At 51.7% G+C, this 18,271-nt stretch overlaps 1 protein-coding gene across 1 annotated transcript in view; it reads left to right on the forward strand.

Moving 5' to 3' along the window:
* Nucleotides 1–18,271, forward strand: part of Jph2 (junctophilin 2) — a 60,811-nt gene that overhangs the window by 15,265 nt on the left and 27,275 nt on the right. Inside the window, 2 exon segments of the mRNA XM_015480436.2 lie at nt 5,343–5,791; nt 5,793–6,127. Of these exon segments, the coding sequence (XP_015335922.1) occupies nt 5,343–5,791; nt 5,793–6,127 (784 nt within the window).

The following is an 18,271-nucleotide window of genomic DNA, read 5'->3' on the forward strand; positions in this document are numbered from 1 at the left end:
GTGGGGGGGGGGGACCACGCCTTTAGTCACAATGGACCCCTGGAGGACACCAACCAAATTCGAAGCAAGGCTGTGCTTTAAAACCCTCCTATCTCCAGATCAGTTAGTTTACCATTTCTGGCCAGGAAGAGGATCTCGTTGATAGACGTGGCTTCCAGAAACGACGCTGCGTTTGGGGATATGGAGGCAGATGGACAGAGTTAAACATTTTCTTCCCGCCAAGGGCAGAAGCTCTGAAGCCTCTCCCTGAGTCGAGGCCGCAGAATAACTCAGGCCTCCTGGGCACCGAGTGATTTCCCACAAGCCCCACGCGGAGGTGGCAAGTTGGACTGGTCACCTCCTCTCCCTCCGAGTCCCCTGTCCTCTTGGCTTCTTTTCATCTTTACAGTTAATCCTTTCTGGGCCAGTTTTTCTGAGCAAAGACTCTGACCTGCCAAAAAGTCAGCCTTGGGGGGCTGGGGGTGCGGCTCCGCGGAGCACACTCACCTGGCAGGCACAGGGCCCTGGGCTCCTCCCCAGCTCCAAAATAAAAATGAAAAAGAAAAAGAAACAAAACCTAGCCTTCAGGGAGCACTTCCTGGGCGCCAGCTGCCTCCCGTGCAGTTAGTTTGTTTCATCTGCAGTCGGCCACCTCTCCCTACCCCACGCCACCTCGCATCTGGACCCCTGTGTGGCGGTCAGGTGTGTGCGAGCGTGTGCGATGGGCTAACTTCAGTCTCCAGCACTAGATTCCAGACCCCTTGGGAGCAGAGACCACGTCCATTCCGTTCACCGTGGTCTCCCCAGTACTTGGTCTACGGAATGCCTGGTCCATAGCAAATGCCTGTCAGATGCAAGGATGCACATATCGTCACCCAGGAGCATTCGAGGTCAGGGTTCAGGCTCAAATGCACAGTGTTCTGTAATATACCGGAAAAGTCCCTGCAGGGAGGCCGTGTTCAAGAGCCCCGTCTCGGGGACAGGACTGAACCTACCATGCTGGATCCACTGCTGACCCCCCTGGCAGCCACTGCCCTCCACTGCTGAGCTGAGTCATGAGGGAGAAGAGATGACAAAGGTGTCACCCGGGAAAAAGACAGATGCAACCATCATCAGACTCTTTCTGAGGGCTTCCTTGGCCTTGGGAACCGTGCTAGATGCTGGGGCCATGACAGAAAGAAGCCTCCCTCTTGGAAGCCAAAGACAGGAAGGAAAGCCTTACAATGAATTCAGAATCATAATCATGATTCAGCAGCACCTGGAAAGTGCTAATAAGGTGACATGACAGCATGTGGCCATTTCTGGCAGAACTTGGGGGAGGGGTTTGAGAAATCTTCCCGGATGGAGTCAAGTTTAAATTGAAGCTTGAACTGTCAATCAAAGTCGGCAAGGGGAAGACGGAGAAGAGTGCGCCAAGAAAAGCAGAAATCGTGTGCAAAGGCCCTGAGGCTTGGAAGTCATTAAGGCCAGAGAACAGCTCAGGACCAGAAAGGAGAGGTGTACCAGGCTGTGTGAGCTGCTAGGGATCTTGGTCCTTCTTTTGAGGACACCGGGATGCCCTGAAGGGACAACAAGACCAAGTGAGGGGCCACCCAGCGGCTGTGGGAGGAGACTGTGGACAGGCTCTCTCTTCTCTCCCCCTTCCCATGTGTTCCCCTGTCCCCAGGGAGAACTGTCTTAGACAGAGGCTTCGGGAGGCAGCCCTGCACTTGGCTTCTTTCCCTTCCCAAGGCTCTGCTCTCAGCCTCCCCTGGGTGTCGGTGCCTCCTGCCACTTGCTCCCAGGTTTCCTGATAGAGCCTGCTGTTCCTCCTCCCCTGGTGGCCAAGCGGCCCTCTGCTGCAACCTCAGGTTTTCCTGGGCTTAAAGGGGCTACGTCAGCCCACCCCACACCCTCCCAGGAGGTTGGTTGATCTGATTGCACAAACCTCCAACCCAGCGAGCGCTGCCTCCATCCTCCCCAGGTCCCCTCCTCTGCTGCCACCTTCACGTCCCCTTCCCTTTTCTTCTTCTTCCTTCTGAGCAGCAGCGGGATGGGCAGAGTCAGGCAGGCAGGTGAGCGCGGGCTCTGGCACCTTGACTGGGTCATCTTGAGCTGGCCCTTCATCCTCGCTGGGCCTTAAGTTTCCCTCTTCCTCAGCCTGAGTTAGACCTGAGTTCAAATCCCACTTTTGCTTTCTTGCTGTGTGACTTGGGGTAAGTCACACAACCTCTCTGCACATCCATCTAAGAAACAGAGGTCATATTTACACCTCCGTCTTGAGATCCCATCCATGCTGTCCTCTCTGTGTCTCTCAATTTCTCTTTGGCCTGGGTGGGGCTGAGAGTCCATGACCATGGCCGTGGTTTTCTGTGGCGGGAGGGGAGGGGAGGACTGAGGTGTCTCTCAGCCCTAGCTGCTCCTGCCTGCTGGGCAGAGGAGCTGGGAACCCTAAGGATCTTCCCATCAGATTAAAGATGGATTTTCGGTGGTGAAGCCCCGGGATCAGTTGGTTTTCTAAAAGTTTCCTGGTGCTTCAAATGGGCACCCAGATTAACAGCCACGGGCTCCAACCGTGAGCCTCTGTGGAAGGTAGACTTGAGTTTGGATCCTGCCTCCTTGGTTAAGTTGCATAACGTCTCAGACCACCAGCTTGTCCTAAAAATGAGCCAAACCAGGGGACCTGCCTCACAGGAAGCAGAGGGGCCCTCAACAGCAGCAGCCTGTTCTAGGAGGAGCAGGCAGTGAGAGGGCCCTGGACACCTCCAAAGTCACGGGGGCCCCGTGCCCAGCAGCCCAGCGTCTCAGGTGGAAGCCCACTCAACTGGTGGGGCAATGAGGCCTAGGGAAAGGAAGGTGCTGCCCAAGGTCACGCGGCCTGATGGAGTTTGTAGACAGGTCAGCCGGTCAAGGGGGCGCCTCTAGGTTTCAGGCACTGTTCCAGGTTCTGGTGGTACCCAGAGCACAGAGCAGAAAAGACCCTGCCTTCACCAAGCTTCCAGTCTAGCTGGGGAAGAAAAACAAAGAAGGTAATAAACAAATCCTATGGTACATCAGTAAATACTGTGGGGAAAGATAAATGTGGACCAGGGAGCGGGGCAAGTGGTGAGGGGGCAGGCAGACTGTGGGTTTTAAATGGAGACAGTCTGGGTACCAGTGCCACTGTGGGAGACGAAGACAGCACATGGCACAGGCCTTGTGTGTCGATGGTGATGAGCTAGAGGCAGCTGTGCAACATCTAGGGGTCATCCCCCTGCGGGCTGACATCTGGAGAGGCAGAGGGGTGGGAAAGGGGTCAGGAATATGTTTGGGGGGGCTCAGCAGGACATATATGGCATCCAGGGAGGAGGGACACGGTTGGGGATGGACCTTTGGGGAGAACCTCACAATAGGATGGGGGTGCAGTATGAAGTCACTTTGGCCACTTTGTGTCAGCTTGTCTCTACAGCTCAGATGACCGCCGACACTAGTCCAGCTTTGCAGAATCAGTCTTCTTTCAGTTTTTCAGAGGTATTAACTCATTTAAACCTTAAGCAACGCTTAAGTAAGAGGTAATTCTTATCTCTGACAGACAAGGAAGCTGAGGCACAGAGAGTTGCAGTCAGTTGCCCAGGGTCACACAGCTAGAGAGGGCAGAGGCAGTGCTTGGAGCCTGTGCTCCTCTCTCTGTTGCCTCTGCTCATGGAAGACTTGAGCAGCCCCCAACTAACCTCACTGTCCCGTTCCTGGTGGCCCCTAGCTCATGCACTCTGTCCATGCAGGGCCGTGTCTGCTGACGTCTCTGTGGACACGTTGCTGTCCTGCTCAGATGGTCCTCCACGGTCTCAGTTTCACTGGTGCCTACAGCCGCACACTCTCAGCCTCCAACCTCACATTGCTTTGTGCTGTGACCCTCAGATGGCCTTGCACACTCAGAACCTCATACATGTCCTTAACGTCACCTCCATAGGACCCCACTGTGAACACACTGCTCCACACACATGATCTTATAAAGTAGAAAACACTAACACGCGGTCCCACAAAAGTACTTTTTTTTTTTTGATACTGGGGATTTAACCTAGGGGCATTTACCACTGAGCCATGTCCCCAGCCCCCTCCCCTGCTGCTTTCTATTTTTGGTTTCTGAGACAGGGTCTAAATTGCTGAGGGTCTTGCTAAGTTGCTGAAGCTGGTCTTGAATTTACAAACCTCCTGCCTCAGCCTCCCAAGTCACTGGGATTACTGGTGTATGCCAGGGCACCCAAATCCACAAAAGTCTCTTGCACACTTAATCTTGCACAAATGCATATTCAAAATATTATACTTTCTAACATTCATACTACTAAACTGTCCTATTTTTCATGACCTTGAATATGCACATGACCTTAGATGCTAGGTTGGCTGTGCATGTGCATTTACCTTGTTACCAAGAAGACTTGATTAGTCACCCCAACTTGGCGCTTTTATTAATTTTTTTTGTACCAGGGATTGAACTCAGGGGCACTCAACCACTGAGCCACATCCCCAGCCCAATTTTGTATTTTTATTAGAGACAGGATCTCACTGAGTTGCTTAGCACCTTGCTCTTGCTGGGGCTGGCTTTGAACTCATGTTCCTCCCGCCTCAGCCTCCTGAGCCACTGGGATTACAGGCGTGAGCCACGGTGCCTGGCCTCAACTCAGTGCTTTTTGACCTCCAATGGTCTTGCCCTCTCATTTGACTCTGCCTTTCCTTGCTTGAAGACCTCCCATGCTCTCCTAGCCTTATGTCATATCCCATCGTCTCACTCACATGATCTCACTCTGTGTGCACACTGCCTTGCACACTCCCACAAATGCAGTCATGCTACCACACAAATCCACTGTTCTGCACATCAGTGCTCTTGCACATTCTCCAGTGTGTGACCAAAAATTTGTGCACACTCATTCAAATTCACATCATCAGAGCCTCACCTGCCTGCTTAAACGTCCCACACACCTCCCCCTGTCTTGGAAACTTGTGACCTTAGCATGTTCCCGCCAACGGAAATATTCACATCACCCTGCAAATTCCTTCTGGCTTGTTCCCTCTGCGTGAATGCACACTCCTAGAATCTCACCCACTCTCAGGGCCTCAATTGCACACACAACTTAACACAATGACACCCTGACCCACACAACTTGCCCATCTTGCACGTCTGTGAACTTGCCATGCTCCAGCCATCAGAAATACACCATTGGGCAGACCCTCTTGCTGGCCCACTTACAACCTCACATTCAGTAACTTGCACTGATTGCCCCTCAGATGGCCAAGCTCCCCATTCAGAGCCACCCGCCTTGCCCAGTCCTGGTCCTTGCACACCCAGACACTGTGCACGCGCGGGGCGCGTTGTGTCACCTACTGATGTGAGCTCTCCTCGCCCACAGGGACTTACCAAGGCCAGTTTACCAACGGCATGCGCCATGGCTATGGGGTGCGCCAGAGCGTGCCCTACGGGATGGCCGTGGTGGTGCGCTCGCCGCTGCGCACGTCGCTGTCATCTCTGCGCAGCGAGCACAGCAATGGCACAGTGGCCCCGGACTCGCCCACCTCACCAGCCTCCGATGGCCCGACGCTGCCCTCGCCGGCCATCCCCCGCGGTGGCTTCGCGCTCAGCCTGCTGGCCAGTGGCGAGGCGGCGCGCGCGCCCCGTGGTGGCCTCTTCCAGCGGGGCGCCCTGCTGGGCAAGCTGCGGCGCACTGAGTCACGCACGTCCCTGGGCAGCCAGCGCAGTCGCGTCAGCTTCCTGAAGAGCGACCTGAGCTCCGGGGCCAGCGACGCAGCCTCCACCGCCAGCCTGGGCGAGGGCGCCGAGGGCACCGACGACGCCGCGCCTTTTTGAGGCGGACATCGACGCCACCACCACCGAGACGTACATGGGCGAGTGGAAGAATGACAAGCGCTCGGGCTTCGGCGTGAGCGAGCGCTCCAGTGGCCTGCGCTACGAGGGCGAGTGGCTGGACAACCTGCGCCACGGCTACGGCTGCACCACGCTGCCCGACGGCCACCGCGAGGAGGGCAAGTACCGCCACAACGTGCTGGTCAAGGGCACCAAGCGCCGCGTGCTGCCGCTCAAGAGCAACAAGGTCCGCCAGAAGGTGGAGCACAGTGTGGAGGGTGCCCAGCGCGCCGCCGCCATCGCGCGCCAGAAGGCCGAGATCGCCGCCTCCAGGTAGGCCTGGCTGGGGCCACATGGGACGGGCCTGTTGGGATGGGTCCTGGAGCAGGCCAGCCTAGCAGGCGGTCTCCAAGCCTGTTTCTGCTTCTTTACCATAAGGGGTTCCTTCATGACCTTTATGAGGTTAATTGAAGGGGTTCTAGTAGTCCCATCAACCATCTATCCATCCTGTCCAGCCCATCCATACTCTCATATATCCCCCAAGCTTCTGCAATCACCCACACGCTGGCTGGTTTAACTCTTACATTCACCCAACCTTTCTAATACCCACCATATCCCCACTCAACCATCATGTACCCATGCTGACAGTCAACCATCCGGACATTCATTCAAGCCCTTCATTCATTGTACCTTCTTTAACACCCACCTGAGCAACCCGTCTGTCTATCTAACCCTTCCATCCACCCAACTACCTCCAGCCACTGGACCTCTCTAACCTTCACCTGAACCACCACCAGGCAACCCTTTACTCATCCACCCTCCCCCATCCATCCAACTGTCTATCCTTTTACTCATCCAACAATTCAATTCTCCACCCATTTATCCGCCCAACCACCCATGCAACTGCCCAGACCTCCGTGCAGCCCTGTATCTGTCCCTCACCCACCTGTCACCCACATTCACTCAGTTGCTCTGAGCCACGCAGCCTAACATCCAACCACGGATTGATTCACCCAACCACCTGCAGTCACCCAACTACTCCCATTCATCCCCATTGCACTTCCATCCACTGAAATAGCACCCCTCCTACCCCCTCACCCAGCCACCTTGCCATCAGCCAGTCACCCACCTCCTTCACCATGTTTCCATCCAACAATCCATTATACTTCCACCCACTCACCCATGTTCACCTGGCCGTCCACCCAACCATGCACCCACCCACCCTGTCTGCCATCCCTGAGCACCCACCCTATTTGCATTCAAATTCCTCTACGTCTTCTCCTTCTACTTCAGATTATCTTTTAATACTGTCTCCAGACATCGATGGCATCTACTATGTGATGGCTATTTTAAGTGATTTACAAATATTGACTCCTTCAGTCCTCTTAACAACCTTATAAGAGAGATACCATTTTATTGCTACTTTACAGGTGAGCTCAGTGAGGTCAGAGAACTCATTTAGAAGGTGACTTCTCCAAAATCACCCAGTTAGAGAGTGGCCTTCCGTCACCTGGCTCCACCCTCCTGTCCAGTGTCATTTTCTAGCATTCTCCTCCTGGGCCTGGGCTTTTTCCCCTTGTGTGGTCACTTGGGTCTTTTGTTAATTTTTTCCAGTCCTTCCTGCTGAAGGGCTGTGTTCATGCTGGTTTCTCTGCCTGGATTGCTCCTCTTTCCTCCTGCTGCCCACTTAGGTACTTTGGAGTGAGCTGCAGATAGTGAAGTCCAGTAGTTCTCAGTCCTGTCGTGGGCGAGTTCCTCTGGAAGTAGACTCTGAGATGAAGATTAGTGGGCACGATGTTCATGGGGAACATTCTTGGCACCAACACCTGAGGGGGAGGGAAGGAAGCAGAATAGGGTAGAGGGAGACCCTGGGCAGTCATGAGATCTCCACAAAGGCCTGTCCAACCACAGGGGGCGCTCTGCAGTGGAGATGACCTTCAAAGATGTCCCAAGTTGGGGTGACGGAGCTGGGGGGTCACACCCTTAGCACTGATGCAGGTGATCCTCAAATAAAAAAGAGCAACACTAGGTCTGGACAGCTTTCTTGAGCCAAGAGCGTATTAGCGAGGACGGACAGCTGACAGTTCTCTGAGAAGCTGGGGTGGGAGAAATCAATCTTTTTTTTTTTTTTTGGTCCTGAGGATTGAACTCAGGGGCACCCAACCACTGAGCCATATCCCCAGCCCTATTTTGTATTTTATTTAGAAATAGTGTCTCACTGAGTTGCTAAGTGCCTTGCCATTGCTGAGGCTGGCTTTGAACTCGTGATCCTCCTGACTCAGCCTCCCGAGCTGCTGGGATTACAGGTGTGGCCACGGTGCCCATCTTCACCCTTCAGTCTTCAAGGGGAATCTGGATGGCACTTCAGAGTATCCACTATGGTGCTGGACCAAGCACCATTCAGTTAGGATTTCTAGTCACCATCATCGTTCAGTGAATTTATTGACAGATAATGCTTATGACAGGTAGAAGCCAGGATTGTCCTGGACCCTGAGACATGGGAGAGAGGAACAGGAAAGAGTTTTGTCTCTGGATTCAGAAGAGCATGCTGACTCTTCTACTGACTAGCTGTGTGATCCTGCCCAAGTTGATTCACCACTCTGTTGCTGGGGTCCTCTTTCCCCATACGATAGTTAGGAGGAGGAAATGAGCTAATGCCTGTGACGTGCCCAGCGCTGAGCAGCCAGCAGTAAAGCAACCATTGTTAAGATCTCCTGTGTTTGATTTTAAGGCGAGGAAATAGAAAGCTGGAAAGAGGGAGGGATTCCCCTTCCTATTTCTACGGGGGCAACATCTTGCCCTCTCTGCCCCCTTACTGCCCCTGCCTTCCTTCTCCTTCCTGCCCATGCCTGCACCCTTGAATGTGGAGGTGTTGAGCTCTCCCTGCTCAGAAGGTCGCTGGGGCCACCAGAGCCTTTTGAGTGAGTGAACAGGCTCTTGCACTGGGAGCTGCTGTGAGCGGTGGGCAGGGGAGGTCTGCAGTCCTCCGGTGTGTGAGGAACCAGTCCCTATGCCCTGGGGCTGGTGTCCTGTGTGTGTGTGTGTGTGTTGGTGGCCCAGTTAAGGGAGTCTTTGGTGAAGAGGAAATGCAGGATTGTGCCTCTTCCCCTTCCCTGGGGCTTGGGTGAGTGACTTGGCCACAGAGGGACAGGAAACTCCCCAGCAGCCTCCTGGAGCAGGCTGGGCCTGGGATTCTCTCCATCCTGGCCTCGGGGCTTGGCCCTGGGCTTGTGTGTCCAGCTCAGTCTACAATCAGGACACTTTTCCCAGGAGAAGGGAGCAAACAGTCACATCTCATCCTTGAAATGGACCAGAGATGGAAAAAGATTCTAGACCTGCATCTTCCAGTGTCCCAGCTGCGGGCCACCTCTGTCTGTGGAGTACTCGAAATGTGGCTGGTTCCAGTTGAGACACTCTGAGTATGAGATGCACACTAGATTTCCAAGATTTAGTATGACAAGAATGTAATTCTATGAATATGCTGAAATGATTATACTCTAGACATAGAATTAGAGAAGATACATTATTGAAATTAATCTCATCTGTTTCTTTTTACTTTTTTGAATGTGGTTACTAGAAAAACATTTTCATTACCCCCGTGACTTACGTTGCATTTTTATTGATCAGTGTTGCTCTCGATCCATTCAGGTCCTTGGAGATAGTCCAGCCCCGCCACCAACCAGGTGGGGAAACTGAGGCCCAGAAAGAGATGGAGACATAGCCACAGCTACTAGGTGGTGGAGGGAAACGGGATCCTTGCCTTCTGTTTTGCGAGGAAGAACTCTTTTGGTAATGCCTTTTAAGGTCCTGGGTGTCGGGTTGTGGAGTAAAGCTGGGACATTTGGAGAGGTGCCTGAACTGTTCTGGTTGTCACACTAACACCCTGCTAAATGACTTCTTTCTGGAAGGAGCAGAGTAGATGGCTAAGCCCAAGACTCTCAGTTTCCTCATTTCTAAAAGGAGCAAAATGGTAATGACCTTGAAGTGTCTTCAGGGCCAAAGCAGAGGCTGCATGGGAAGCTCTCTGTGCAGGGCCAGCAAGCAGGAAGCCCTCAATCAATGTCAAGGGCTATTGTCATTGGCTGGTATTCTTGTTGTGTCCCTCGTGGTGCTGGCGAGAGATATCCTTGGAGAGTTCTCAGCTACTCCAGGGTCTAACGTTAGGAATGTCTCAGGGTTTGTACCGGGTGACGTCACTGAACTGCTCCGTCTTCTGTCCCCACCATCCCTTCCTCTCCTATAACTCCTCCCCAGGCCGGCCCTGAGAACTCCCAAGTTGAGTGCAGAGCTAGAGTTGGCTTTGCAAGTTGCTGGGGACAGAAGTTTTCTTGTGTGTGGGAGGCCGGGTGGCAGAGTGGCCAAGAGTTTGGGATATGAATCTGGATTCAGCCTTTTGGAAGCTGTGTGAGGGGACAGGAAACCTCCTCAGGCAGGTTTGCACCTCTCTGGGGCTTATTTTCCTCTTCAAAAAGGAGGTAGAGGCTGTTACTATGAATCAGGCCTCATTCTCCAAGGACCTTGGAGTCTCCCCCGAGATTGAAGCCACCTGGGGGACAGCCTCCTCCTTTTCTCTGAGTCCATACAATGTGTTTTCCAAACTTTTACCTCCTGCAAGCCATACTCCCAATTTTGGTTACATCCCACACCCCCCTCCCCCCATTTACTTACCTCCTGAATCTTCATGTATTAATCAATTTACTTAAAATTACCTAAGTATGCTTATTGAACAGGAGGGCTTTCTAATCACCCTTGTAAATGGAAAACCAATATCCTGGGGAGTTCTGAAAACCGAACAATGTCATTCAAATCCAAGGCCATGCTGTGGATGGCTGATTGCACTGAGTCTGAAGACTGTTCTTTTTTTTGCTGAAAAGAGACTTTGGCAAGAGATTGTAGCCACTGGAACAGGACTTTCTCCTCGACTAGTAAGAAGAATGGAACCGCAGGGCATGGTAGCACCTGCCTGTAATCCCAGCAGCTCTGAGGGCTGAGCCAGGAGGATCGCAAGTTCAAAGCCAGCCTCAGCAACTTAGTGAGGCCCTAAGCAATTTATTGAGACCCTGTCTGAAAATAAAAACTAAAAATGGCTGGGGATGTGGCTCAGTGGTAAAGCACCTCTGGGTTCAATCCCCACAACCCCCACGCCCCCAAAATGGATTTGATGCCATTCAAGCTGTGACTTCACACTGTCCACACCCATTTCTTTCTACACCAGGAACACAGCCACCCCAGGAAGAGGGCTTGGCCCTGGATGGGGTCTGAGGGAGGGTCTTGGTGATTGCCCGTGTTTGAGCCTGCTTTTAAAATTTTTATTTATGAAGTGCCGATACAGTTCTTATTTCTGAGAGCCAGTCTAAGTAATATATTATTAGATTATGTAATCCTTCAATAATCGTATGAAGAAGGTCTTATTATTCCCATTTTACAGATGGAAGCTGAGGCATAGACAGGTTAAGTGTCTCAAAATAGTCACACATGGCCACGCCATGGCCGAGCTGGGAGTCGAAGTCAGGTGGGCCGGGAAGGAATGTTCTTCTCTGCCTCCTGACCTCAGCTGGGTCTCCTGTCACAAGCTCTGATTAGCCCTTGCTCAGTGCGGGGCCTGTGCTGAGGCCCTGGGCACACAGAGTGGATCATCAGGGCCACCGCCCTCCAGGGACTCACAGCCTCGAGGTGTCGGCAGACAGGGATTGGAAATAGTCGGTGGTGGAATAAAGGGAGGAAGGAGCTGAAAGTGGGGTCCCGAAGCCAAGAGCAGCCTGTCGCCCCGGGTGGTGGGGGAGAGCTTCCTTCAGCAGCCACCTCTGGTTGGGGTTCACCTTAGGGGAGGAGGGAAGGGTCCTTCCAGGTAGAGGCACCAGGATGTGCGCGGCAGGGAGGCGGAAAGTGTGCAGTGTATTTTGGGAGCCGTGAGTCACTGAGAGTGCTGGAGGGGAGGGGAGAGTTGATAGGAGGCCCGCCTGGTGGCAAGGCTGGTCAGTTTCCAGGGCAGGAGAAGGAGCAGGGGCCTGATAGTACCAACTAAAATATTATGGTGAGGGAGGGGGCCTGTGTTTTATAAGGAGGGTGCAGACACTTGCTAGAGATGGTAGGACACGGGGACCTGGCCTCCTCCAGTCCCCTGGGGAGGGCCTGCCACTTCCTAGTTGTGGCAAATGACCACCTGCAGGATCACAGTTATTCACATGTTTCCTGAAATAGTCTTGTGTTTGTTAGGTTTTCGTTGTTGTGACCAAAATACCTGGGCTAATGCATTAGACGCCCGGCGTTGAATCTGGGTTCAGCCTTTTGGAAGCTGTGTGACCCCAGGCAAGTTTGCACCTCTCTGGGGTTTAGTTTCCTCCTCACACAGGAACTGGAAGAGGAAACTGAACAATTTAAAGGGAGGAAGATGTATTTTGGGCTCCTGGTTTCAGAGGTTCAGTCCATAGTTTGCTGACTCTGCTGCTCTGGGCTGGTGGTGAGGTGGTACATCATGGCAGAAGTCATGACGAGGAGCACTGTCCCCTGTGGCACCCAGGAAGCAGAGAGAGAGGGGGCAGAACCAGGGACAGGATATGATCCCCAAGGGCACACCCCCAGTGACCACCTTTTCCAGCTACAGCCCACCTGCCTACAGTTACCTAGTACAGTAGTCCTTTCAAATTATTAATCCATTAAATGGATTCACCCACTGATTATGTTATAGTCTCATAATCTAGTCATTTCACTTCTGAACATTAACACAGGAGCTTTTAGGGAATATTTCATTTCCAAATTATAACAAGTCTAAAGTAAACTCTAGATATTATGAAAGAATTCACCTCAAAGCACTTTAAGATGCACCTCTAAAACATAAGGGTATTTCTTACATAATCCTAAAGCCATCATTCCACCGAATAGATCAACAATAATTCCATATAAATTATTTCTTTCTCAAAAAAAAGTTTTTTTGGTACCAATTTTTTTTTTTTTTTTTGAGCACAGAGGTTCTTTACCACTGAGCCACATCCCCAGCCCTTTAAAAATTATTTTGAGACAAGGTCTTGATAAGTTGCTTAAGGCCTCACTAAGCTGCTGAGGCTGTCTTTGAACTAGCGATCCTCCTGCCTCAGCCTCTTGAGCTGTTGGGATTACAGGCGTGCACCATTGAGCCCGGCTTTCTCAATTTTTATCTAATATATTTCATATCTGGTTTGTTCAAATGGGAAATCGTCTCCTTGTGGTTTTGATTTGCATTCCCTAGTGACTCATGTTGACTTTCTTACCTTGAACTTACTGGCCATTCATCTATCTTCTTGGAGAAGTGTCTACTCAAACCTTCTGCCCATCTTAAAATTGGGTTGTCTTTTTTGTTACCAAGTTGTAAGACTTCTTTATCAATTACGAATACAAAGGCTCTTTATCAGCTATGTGATTTGCAGTTATGTTTTCTCATTCTGTGGATTATCTTTGTACTTTCTTGATGGTGTCTTTTGAAGTACTAAAGTTTTTAGTTGATGAAGTACAGTTTAACCTATATTTCTTCTGATACCTATGCTTTTGTTGTCATGTCTGAGAAAAATATTGTTTAATCCAAAATCTTCTTCTGTAAGTTTTTTCTAAGTATTTTATAGTTTTGGCTTCTAATTGAACCCTGTGATTCGAGGCGATATCTGTATATGGTGTGGGGTGGAGTCTGATTTCATTCTTTTGCTGGTGGATATGCAGTTGTACTGTTTGTTGACAAGATTATTGTTTCGCTCATTTTTTTTCTTGGCTACCTCATCAAAAATCAATCCATCATAACTGTGAGGATTTATTTCCGGGATCTCTGTTCCATTCCATTGATCTCTGTACCTGTCCTTCTGCCAGTTACTACATCTTTGAACTGAGTTTTGAAGCTGGGAAGTGTGAATCCCCCAACCTTGTTCTTTTCCAGGATTATCTAGAAGATCTTCAGTCTTTTGCATTCTACGTATATTTTAGCATCAGATTGTCAATTTCTGCCCAAGGGTTGGGGGGGAGAGGCAATTGAGTTTTTGGTAGGGATTTTGTTGAATCTGTAGATCATTTTGGGAAGTGTTGTGATCTGAACAATTTTAAGTCTTCCAATCTATGAACGGTTCAGTCCGATTTCTTTCAGTGAGGGCTTGTAGTTTTCAGGGTACAATTTTTATTCTCCTGTTAAATTTATTCCTCAGTATTTTTGTTCTTTTTGCTGCTCTTGTACGTATGGCAGGGCATTGGAGAGGGAGGAGGGGGCTAGTGACACCAGCAGGAGGCTAACCAGGGCTTGGGGTTCCAGAAGCATCAAATTATCCTTCTTCTGTTCTCATTGTTTTATTTTTTATTGAAGGAAGGAGAGGGATGAGGTGGCACTCTGCCTGGCACATGCACCTTAGATTGGGGGTGGGGTGGGCGGGGGCAGGGAAGGGCATGGAGGAGTCACACAGAGACGGGCAGTGGTGAACCCCAGGTCGCGCAGGACATTGTCAGAGTTGAGATAGAGACCAAGAATCCTTCGCTTCCTTGTTTTCTCACCCCAGTCCCTTTCCTCCTCTTCTGCTAGGGGGAGGTCACTGAGGCAGAAACAGGCCAGTGGAGCAGGAGCCCTGGGACATGAGTCAGGAGACCCCCGGGCCTCAGCAACACTTGGGTTAACCTCAGGGCCTGGGGATAATGGCTAGCATTGTGTGGCTTTAATTGAGGACTTGGTAGTGTCAGGCTGAGTCAGCTCATCTAACTGAGGCACGTAGGGATTTTTTGAAACATGCCCAGAGTCGAGAGCTGGTAAGGGACAGGGCTGATTCTGACCCCAGAGTTTGCTTTTTTTGCTGCTATTCTAAATGCAGTTGTTTAGCCACAACACTGGTCTGCTACTTGAAATGGTGAATTTCTCTGTCTCTCTCTTTTCTTCTTTTGCTCTTTTATCACTGTTCTAAGCAACATTCTTGTTAAGATTCAAGGAAGATCCAAATCATAAAAAAAGTAATAAAATCCCTGTCCTACTTCTGCCCTGGTTGTACTTTCCAAGTGACTTTTATTAACAGCTCACCTAAAGAATCGCCCATTGACCTTTTCTTCTTTGTGTTTTTCATAAATAGAACTGCAGCTTGCCTTTTTGACTCAGTGTCTTGAGGCCTTTTTATCTTATGCACATGGGTCTGCCTTACTCTTTTTGGTGGTCATAGAATATCCCAAAGTTTGGGGCACCATGATTTATTCAGCCAATCTCTCTGGGTGGAAAAACGAAGCCATTTTATCTTTTCTTGATCACAAATGAGGCTGCCGTGAGCATACAAGCACCCATATCCTGCTCACAGAACAGGTTAAAGGGACAACCAGGCGACTTATCCTGTCAGGGACATTCAAGCTCATTGGCATACATGGGAAGTACAGAAGTCCCCTTCTCCACAGGGCGACTTCCCAAGACCCTCAGTGGGTGCGTGGAACTGTGGACAGTACTTTCCTTAGACTGTGTTTTGCTATGCACGCATACCTCTGATAAAGTTTAATTTACAAGTCAGGCACAGTAAGAGTTAGCAACAATACCAAAATAAAACAACTATAGCACTCTACCAGCATAGAAGTTATTTTAAACTTATGAATTGTTCTTTTTGGAATTTTCCATTTAATATTTTTGGACCAGGGTTAACCTTGGGTAACTGAAGCTGGAAATTGAAACTGCAGATAAGCAAGGCCTTCGGGGTGATGTCAGCTCACCTGAGTGACTCCGCAGGGGACTGTCGCCTGATGTTCACCGTCAAATGCCCTCAGTGGACTCTCCCCACAGGGTCCACGGTACCTTTGAGTGGATTAACACAAACAAAAAGCAAAATTCCAAACCACCCCGTCCAGCTTCCCATGCCATCCTCCCATATACAGTTAACAAAGGTTTAAATAATCATTGCAAGGGAGACAGGGGCACATGTAAGGGTTAAATTCCGAGAGGTGGATTTTCTGGGTGGAAAAAGATTTTATGTATTTATTTATTTTGGGTTTGAGACTTGAACCCAGGGGTAATTTAGCACTGAGCCACATCCCAGCCTTTCTTATTTTTATTTATTTATTTATTTATTTATTTATTTATTTTTGAGTCAAGATCTTGCTAAGTTGCCTAGGGCCTCACTAAGTTGCTGAGGCTGGCCTTGAATTTGTGATCCTCCTGCCTTAGCCTCCCAGTTGCTGGGATTACAGGTGAGTGCCACATCCCCAGCGCATTGTAATTATGACGAGGACCCCCACTGGCCTCCCAAAGTGTTGCTCCAGATAGATCCCCTCCACCACAACGGACCAGTGTGGTTTCCCTCAGCCCCGGCTGCCACACTGTGATAGGTTGTTTGAGGTACTCAGGTGAGCCATGAACCCAGTGACCACCGTCAGCACCCTCTGGATGACTGCCCATGTCTCCTTGTCCTCTGTCTCTGGCTTGCCTCCTGAGTTTCCATTAAGTGTATTCAGCTCCCTGGGGATGGGCTCCTAAGGACAGAAAGGACCCCCAGCCTGGGACTCCTGCCCTCCCTCACGTCCTTCTTTCCCAAGTCGCCAGATGGACAAAATCCCCAGCACCCAGAGACCCAAGACTGGGGTCAGTGGAATTTCCTGAATTATCGGGCAGGATTCTGGTGACATACATGAGGCAGCTGTGACGCCAAGGCGGAGAGGCCAGGAGGGGGAGAAGAGCTCTCCTGTGTCCTTGGCAGGGGGAGGCCTTAGACGGGGTGGGGTGGGGGGCAGTGTGTTTGGGAGAGGGGGACGCCCCTGAGTGTGGAGAAGCCGTGTGCTCCCAGACAGTCCTCAGAAAAAGGCAGGCGGCTGGAAGTCACCTCAGGCAGGAAGTGGCCTCATGGGCTCATGTCACAATGAAGAAACTGAGGCAGGAAGGGGCAGAACCCCAGTGAGGGCAGAGGTGAGCAGGGGGGGCCCTGAGGCCTCAGGAAGAGGCTGGGGCTCGGTGAGGTGGAGAGGAGAATGTATATCACCCCTATGACCCAGCCGCAGGGTCTTCCCACCTTAATTTTTAGCCCAAAGAGCAGAGTCAGAGAACAGACAAGGGGACAGCTTGCACCCTGGAGAGAAGAGGGCCCCTCGACCCCAAAGGTGAGAGTTTCCTCACTTCCCTGAGCCGAGTGCCGGGGACTCAGGGGTCAAGTCTGGAAGGGTGCTGACACAGGAGCCCTGGGATAAGGACGGAGTGTCTGAGAGCTCAGGGTCAGGGTCAGGGTCAGGGTCGGGGTCAGGCGGCCTGGGCTTCAGGCCTACACACTCAGTGGTCATGTGGCCTTGGGCAAGTGCCTCCCCCTAAGCCTCTCACCCCCCTGTGTGTCATCTCTGAGAGGCAGATCATGAGAGAAGATCCAGGATGCCCTTAAACGTGCAGTGCTGGGACAGAGCCTGGTGCAGGACGGGGACAGGGACCCCACAGTGCCTTCTCATCACCGCCTGCCAGGCCCCAGGCTGAGGGGGTTTATGGCTTCATCTCATTAATCCTCATGAGCGAAGAGCTGCCCCTTAGATTCACCCATTTCACAGATGAGGAAATGAGTCTGAACTCAACATAACAATGGGCATGGCCAGGCCTCCCATTCTCTGGCCCAGACTCGCCCTCTGAGCCCTTGGAGGAGAAAGCCTTCAGCCCCCACGCCTCAGGCTCCTGTCCTACTACCCGCCTGGTACTTGGTGCCTGGCCGTGCTTTTCTCTGTAGAGTGGCCGAGCACACAGGCTGGGCAGACTGAGGAACCGAGGCTGGAATCCTGCACCGTCCTTGCCCATCCTGTGTTCTCTCTGGGCCTCGCCCTCCTGTCCGTAGAATAGGGACAGTAACCGTCCTGTCTCCTGGGGTTATCCCAAGATCCCTGAAGTGGGTGTGTAGAAGGATTTGCATGGCGATGGTGCTCTGGGGGTGCTCAGCAGGTCCGTGGGGGCCGGGGCCAATGTCACCATCATTCCGCTCCCCTAGCACAGGGTGAGTGGGCACCGTGGAGCCAGCGTGACCCTCCTTCCCCAGCCTGCCTTGCTCGGTTGGGTTTCCAGCTTCCTCTTGCCTTTCCAAGACCACACCAGCGAGGCCCTGCCATCAGGAGAGGAGATAAAAATAAAGCCAGGCCTCAAATCTGTCCAGTAAACACCCAGCTCCCTAAAAATAGCCCCTTGCAACAGGTCTCCAGTGCCAGGCGGGTGCGAGGGATGGAGCTCGGCAAGGCTGCCTCCCCCAGCGGGGCATGGCCCCGGGCGGGCCTCCGTGTCACCCCACCTGCCCCCAGAGCCTCTGGGCCTGAGGGGAGCCAGGCGCCCCTGTGTGTCTCCAGCCCCTTCTCTCTCTTGTCACCACCACCAACCCCTGTCCTGGCCCACTGCAAGGGTCCCTCCCAGCTCCTCCCTCCTCTTCCTGCCCTGGGCTTCTCACACAGCAGCCTGAAAACTGTCAGCCTGGCCTTGCCACTCTGCGGGGCGAACTTTCCTGGGACCCTTAGTTTGAATTCCCTTGAAATTGGAGCCAGACAAGGTTTGGAGCA

Source organism: Marmota marmota, unplaced genomic scaffold, assembly GCF_001458135.2.
Source record: "Marmota marmota marmota unplaced genomic scaffold, marMar, whole genome shotgun sequence".
Classification (NCBI taxonomy): Eukaryota; Metazoa; Chordata; class Mammalia; order Rodentia; family Sciuridae; genus Marmota; species Marmota marmota.